Source organism: Condylura cristata, unplaced genomic scaffold (assembly GCF_000260355.1).
Source record: "Condylura cristata isolate star-nosed mole 26May11 unplaced genomic scaffold, ConCri1.0 scaffold00009, whole genome shotgun sequence".
NCBI classification, from domain to species: domain Eukaryota; kingdom Metazoa; phylum Chordata; class Mammalia; order Eulipotyphla; family Talpidae; genus Condylura; species Condylura cristata.
The window spans coordinates 54,167,943-54,175,138 of NW_004567110.1; the positions used below are offsets into that span (position 1 = coordinate 54,167,943).

At 40.9% G+C, this 7,196-nt stretch overlaps 1 protein-coding gene across 2 annotated transcripts in view; it reads left to right on the top strand.

Annotated features, from left to right (window-relative positions):
* The window catches only part of TOX (thymocyte selection-associated high mobility group box), a 298,724-nt gene continuing 291,528 nt past the window's right edge, over positions 1-7,196 (top strand). The window contains exon 1 of one of the 2 annotated variants that reach the window (XM_004679854.1): positions 1-331. In XM_004679854.1, the coding sequence (XP_004679911.1) occupies positions 230-331 (102 nt within the window). In that variant the 5' untranslated portion in view covers positions 1-229. The remainder of the gene's footprint in view (positions 332-7,196) is intronic. The other variant, XM_012723069.1, reaches the window with a different exon arrangement.

Genomic DNA, 7,196 nt, shown 5'->3' on the forward strand with positions numbered 1-7,196 from the left:
CTTGGGGGAGAGTTGAGCGCTTTTCCCCCCTCTTTTTTTTTTTTTTCTTTTTCTTCTTTTTTTTTTTTCTCCTCGTCTTCTTAAACAAACCACAAACGGATGTGAGGGAAGGAAGGTGTTTCTTTTACTCCTGAGTCCAGACACCTCTCTCTGTTCCGTCTAAGCTTGTTTTGCTGAACACTTTTTTAAAAAAAGGAAAAGAAAAGGAGTTGCTTGATGTGAGAGTGAAATGGACGTAAGATTTTATCCACCTCCAGCCCAGCCCGCCGCTGCGCCTGACGCTCCCTGTCTGGGACCTTCTCCCTGCCTGGACCCCTACTATTGCAACAAGGTGAACGCTCTGCTTTTGTTTCCACGGTGTTCTTGCTGCTTGATCCCGGGAGGGGGGCGGCGGCGGCGGCGGCGGCGGCGGCGGCGCCCGGGCCAGCTCTGTGGCGGGAGCCGGTCGGCGGAGGCCAGTCCCGCGCTCGGCTCGCAGCCGGCTACAGTCCTCGGTGCGCTAGGGTAGTAAATATTGTGGAGCAGCTCCGGGGGTTTGCCAAACACCGCGATTGTGCGGAAAGTGACACGATTTGCTTGGATTTTTCCCTTCCTGCTGTTCGCGACTAAGAATCCCTGCCTAGGTTTGCCGGGGGGCGTTAAAAAAAAAAAGAGAGAAAACCACGAAATACTTTGGGGGGTGTGTCTGGGGTCCGGGAACAGAGGCAGAGAATAGAGAATTCAGTTTATTTTCCAGTTTCCCTTCTCCCGCCCTCCCTCTCACGGGCATCGGGGGCTCGTGGCACCGCTTTCCTGCCCGGGATTAGTTGCCAAGGAAGCAGCCGGGTGTCGGGGTGCAGAGACCCGGGAGACGCCTCCCCCCTCCCCCTGCCAGGAAAATTGCTCCACAACTCTTTTGTTTTCCCAAACCCGTGTGGGCGGCCGAGCGCAGTATTCGGACAACGGTCTGCGGTCCAGGGTGCAGCGGGGTAACCGGGTTTGGGGGACAGAGCATGTTTGGGAGGTGCGCGGGGAATTGCAAGTTAGTTAGGAGCCGGGGGAGCGCTTAGTGTTCACGTCCAAAGCTCTCGCACTCTGCACTGGGCTGCAGCGGGGTCCCAGGCTGGGCGGTACCGACATCCCGGAGACTCTAGGTGCTAAGGCCTCAAGGGTACAGAGGCGAGGCTGACGGAGCGGTGGCCCGGGGTGGAAGTGCCGGCTGGGGCTATTGTGGTCCGCTCGTCCCAAGAATATAGAGTAGTTAGGGAGTACTTAGGGGAGGGAGTTTTCTTTGGGCTTTTGGAACTTCAGCGCCAAGACGAAGGATTCGAGGTTACTGACCTCAGGGAAAGCAGCCACAGGGCCAAAGCCCTTCCCGCCTCAGGCTTATTGGACTTGTCTAAGCAGTCCCGCCGGGGCTGAATTGAGTTCTCAGAAATGCCGGGCTAGCTATTTAGACAAGCTCCGTCTTCGTTGGTGAACTTGCCTGATAACTTACATCCCCAGCAAGCAATTCCTGGTCAGCCCCTCTGTGAATTCCACTGGATAAATTGTTGGGACTCCTACCTAACGTTTGCCTAGTGGCAAGTCATCATCAAACAGTTTTTTTTTTTTTTTAACGTGATACAGAGGTATTTAGCGCGCGGCTTTCTCAGCACCCCCCCAGGCTCACCACCATGCAACCGACTCACAGTTACGAGCTTTGGTCAATTGGGGCACACACACACGCGCGCGCGCGCGCGCTCGCACAAACACGCGCGCGCACACACATACAGCTGTGAGTTAAGTGAACCACAGATTACCGGGTGGAGAAGCTCCTCGATGCTGTGTTAAGAGCCAAATAAAAGGGATGCGATGTGTACCCATGATGTTTAGGCAAGTTTGAATAGAGGAAAATCTAGTCTCGTGCAATGCTGAAAGGCTTCTCTTCACGCAGGGAGACCTTTCTAGAGGCAAGTTGGAAGGTACTGGTAACTTTGGCAAGAGAAGTTTCTGTGATGAAGTTTCATTATTTGGTGACACAGTTTTTTTTTACTTCAAAAATCTGGTGTTCGCCTTTATAAATATTTTATATTTGTAGCATTTTATTTTTCTTATAACGCTAATGCTAATAATAATAATAAAGTAAAACCCTGTCTTAGAGAGTAAAGACGGATGCCACAGTAGTATTCAAACTCAAAAGGTCAGAACACTTTTGGCAATAAAACTGTAACAAATTTTATTTTAAATTACAGTGAGTTTTAGGGTCCCCCCCAAAAAAGTAGTGACTTGGATACACATTTCACTCATCATCCTTGTGATAGTAGGGTCATATTTAATTTATAAGTTAAACGTTTTGGAAAAATCAACAATTACTTTAATATATTACATCATTTTCCAATTAAGTGTTTTAAAAATTTTAGTGGGTTGTGCTGTGAATTGAATAAATTAATTTAGAAAATCTTCAGGATTTTTGTAATAGCTCCTGAAGTTCCTTTTAAGTCACCCAGTGTATGAGGAGCAAACTGTTCTTTTTAAATGCAAATTAGCCACCCTTTCTATAGACTTAGTTGCAAGTCTTCTATTTAACTTACCCAGGGAATAATGGATTTTTAAAGATGCAAAGTCATCAGATATTCTTCTAGTAGCAGGAAGAGACTTCATGGAAATGTTTCTTGCGGAATGCCTTCTCATGCCCTTCTCTGTGTAACCGTCTATCAGATATATTTGTCGCAGATCCTTCACGATATTGAATGCACTGGGTAGGCTTGTTAGGCCCCAAAAACCCAGGCACTCATTTTTCTACTCAATCACATTCAAATAGGTACAAAATTTCTGCCCAGCTCTCCAGTACTTTATTAGAATGTTGTTAACTAGTATTCAATTGCACAATGGCTCAAGTGGATTGCAGGGAGATGGAAGACATGCAGAAGTTTGGAAGAGGTAGAATAAGAACCTGTATCCGCACTTAGTGAAAATAAGTTGTATCAGACTCTTCCCCCCAAAAGAGACAAGACTAAAAAAAAACCAAACTGGTCTCTTTCAGAGGCGTAATGAATATGCACTTTTTAATAAGACCAGTCACTTGGTCAGACTATGTGTTTTTAATAGGATGATAAATCATAAATTACTAATTATCTTAATTTTAAATCTGTCAACACTATACGAGTTAGTTAAAGTTGGTGTGCTAAATCCCAGTGAGATTAGTATATTTCTGTACTTCAGTATCATAGAGTTGTAACTAGAGTTCCCCCAATGACATTTTTTCAATATCAGAAGAGACCCACATGGAGAAAATGAATATCCTCTTCCTGAAGCTTTTCTAAACTAAAATGTGATTGTTTTGCTCTGCTGACACTTCCCAGCACCGCTGCTCTGTAGATTGCCATAACACTACTTACATTTTTCAGTCAATACATTCCATAGGAAGAATTTTGGAGAAACAGTTTAATCTGGTAGTGTTCGGTTATAAGAGCAAATTACATTTTCAGTCCATCACTATGCAATCTGGCCTCCATTTTCATATAGCCCATTTCGGGAGAAAGTGAGAACAATGTGAGTGATGTGGGTTATGGCAACTGTGCAAGGCATCTCTTATGCAAACAGCCAGAACGGATGGCATGCTCTTGTATATAGGTCAGCCTTTGAAATCGCAGTATAGTTCATAGACCGGACAGAACATGTTAGGCTGGAAGTAACAGTGTTCAGAATGTAAAAGCATGCTATAATGCAGACACTGAGAGATGGATACCATAGTCCAGTTTCATCTAATTAAGACTATTTTAAGTAACATCGTATCCCTTAATTGAACTGCATGTTACCAGAGGAAATTGGATTAAAGGAGCTCCAATTGGAGTTTAGTAGTAAAATATAGTCCTATTTTTTGTTCTAGTTGAAGATGTCAGAGCATCAGTTTAAATATATACCTACAGAGTAATAACAGCTCCTTTCAGTTTCTTAGTGCAGTGTCATTTCTGAAGATTGTTTTCACTGATTTTATGCTAAATTGGGACAAAGAAGTGCATTTCTTCATTTTTACAATGATGTGATGTGTTCCGTTATTGCTCACTATCTGCCCACATAAAGAGTAGTAATACAATTATGTTATGACATGGCTAATGACAGGGATGCTGACCTCTGCCAGCAGTGAGAGGGGAAATAATGGTCTTTACTGTTATCCGTGGCTGCTTTTGTGGAATCAAGTCCTGAATCTTTCTTTGGTTGACTTAGAAACAGGGAAGTCCAGAACACAAACCCATATTTAGTACTAGTTATATACCATGAAAAGAACAAGGGGCATTTGGATATTCAGCTTTTGTCATTGAAATGGAGAAGGGCACTAAGTAATCTTTTCATATAAACATCAGAAGAAAACCCTATTTGTGATGAATTCTGCTTTAAAATATTAGGGCTAACATTCAACATTTGATAACTTTGGAGAAAAATACGATTCGTTATTGTCTTTAAAAATCCCTTCTGAGCTTTTTCCCCCCATCTAGAGTACATTGTGTATTGTACTCTAATGTAAAATTCCTCATGTTTACAATACAGGGTTTGCAAGCACATTAAGATGGAGTCATTTTTCCTATTTTAATTAATAAATATAAGAAAATGGATGTAGATGGGAGGAGTGGATGACAGGAGGAGGAGCAGGAGGAGGAGGAAGGGGAGGGGTATAAGTAATTTAGAGCATCACGCTTGATTAATTTTCTATCCAACTCCAGAACTTCTAGGACTTTGGGAAATTCATAGTTGATACTTTAAACATTGTCAGTGTAATTAAACCTCCCCTGAGAGATTTATTAGCTGGCGTCTTACAAAAGTTTGAGGTATTTTCATATGTTTGAAGTCAATTTATAGGTAAGAAAGAACAAGCCAAGCAATCATGACTGTGGCCACTATATCAGGTATCATAGAGAAACCTCAACTATAACTATCTTGACTTTATAGGATATTGTACTGTTACCAATTCCAATTTTAAATGCAAAAACTTATGAGATTTGGAGAGATCTGATGTTATTTTTATCAAAGCTTACATGGCTTAATATTCTCACATTATCTTACATCTTGAAAATTACTGAATGATGCTATCAAGGGGAATTTTGATATTTGTGCTTAGTAGAAAAGCTAAACTGACATTTAGTTATTATTTAATTAATTGCTTATTGTAGATATTTTAAGAAATAATGTGATAGTAAGGAGATTAATAACAGGGAAAGAAATAGGCCTGTGAGAAATAGGGAAAGTTCCAAGCTTGACAGTGTCTTCCTGGGTTCCAAAACTGAGTCCTTGATGTTGATTTTTGTTTGTGGGACTGGTTTTTGTGTTTTTTGTTTGTTTTGTTTCTTTGTTTTCTGATAAGCTCAATTCAAGAGCGGGATAGTTGAGAGAACTAGAGGGAAACTCTTATTTAGCTATGAAGGATGGTATTTGCTAGTGCTTTCCAACACTTTGTTAGCATACTAGGAAGCTGAAAATACCCTGGGGATATTCCTCAACTACAGGTGATCCTTTTAATCCTGACTGAAACATGTTCTGAGAGGCAGTCAGTCTGTCAGTGTGCCCAGTGCCTCTTCCCTCCCTCTACCTCATCCTCTTTCCCAAATACCCCCAATCCTGAAGCATATTCAGCCTGGTTTTTCTCTCCTCCAAAGTTATTCAGATGTGGAAAATATTTCTAAATTGAACTTTCCTCTCACTCCCCCAGTGCTTGACTTACCATCAGGTCTCCATGCCCACCATCTCTGTTGTCATAGCCATATACAATAGATCCATGCTGTCTTCAGTTCCTGACCTGATTATTTGGTTAACTGGAGTCTGCCAGTCCTTAGGCCCATGTACACTTTTGAAAATCCTAAGGAAGCTGCTCTCCTCCCCCAACCCCCACTCTCTCATTTGAATGAATGGCATAAAGTCATCAGTAATGACTAAGAAAAACAGATTTAATGCTGAGAGGAGCTTATGTTTCTAAGCTCTTATGGTTTGTCCTCCCTTGTTCATGCACTTACATGCACAGTTATGTCTATGAAAGCTCAGAAACAAGCTTCATAAACATCCACTACCAGTGTAAATCTTTTATGTAGACCCTAAAATAATATAAAGTGGGATTGCGATCTCCTGATCCTTAGTTGGCATACTGTAAGTTAAGTGAGTGGGTTACACTTAGTAAGTGTGTAACTAACACACCAACTTGAATTTAGACAGTATACAGTAGGTGGCTTCACAGACTAATGGGGAATCTATGTTTTCTCATCAGAATTTGGATAGATAACTAACATGGGGAAATTTGGATAGTCAGAATTTATGTAACCTCTCAAAATTAGATAACTCCTCATCCCATGTTCTGACTAACTAAACTATCTAAAAGTGAATCTCAGTGTTTCTGGGTAGAATATCTTGCATTGCAATAAAGATGAATTATAATTATCATTAGTTGTTTAAATGTAATCAACAATGACTTTTAAAAAAAACATTATAGACTACTTGAGCTGAAACTTTTATTGTATACAACCAAATCTAAGAATCTAAAATTTACACTTTTAGGAGAAAGCCAGAATATAGTGAAGTATAGATATAAATAAAATGCTATGGCCCCAGGAATCATAACTATAGTTCTTGCCTGTAGTAAACTTCTTGTCAGACATCAACGTGTGAGCGCTGCCTTGTTTGTTTAACTTGAATTTAGACAAAATTTAAGCATGGGAATGTTTACTTTTACCACTTTAAAAGATTTTTTTCTTTCCTTTCATTTACTTCCACATCAATGTTATTGATATATTTTCAATTGATCTTTTTCTTTGAAGGTGCACTTTTCAGACCTAAATAGCTCTGATGGTGAATTGTATTAACTGGACTGTCCACTAGGAAACCCAAGCGCCAAGATAATACAGTTTACATCTGCCCTAATGAATTTGGGAGTTTTTGTTTTAAGCAATGCATGCCAAGTTTCATTCTGAAGAACAATTTCTCATTAAAACAGTTGACTCGTAAACTGCTTAGAAATGTGGTTTATAATGGAAGTGCCAGCAGTCTTGTTAATTATAGCAGTTCTTCCATAATACTTTGAGACATGGAATTCACATTAACCTGAACTAGCCTTTCCCGGTTGTAACATTTTTTTCTCCCTATAGCCTTCATTTTGAAAATGGAAACATTATATTGCTCTGGGCTTGCATGTTTATGGTGTAGCAGCAGCAAAAAAAAAAAAAAAAAAAAAGGGGGGGGGGGGTGGTTTGGGG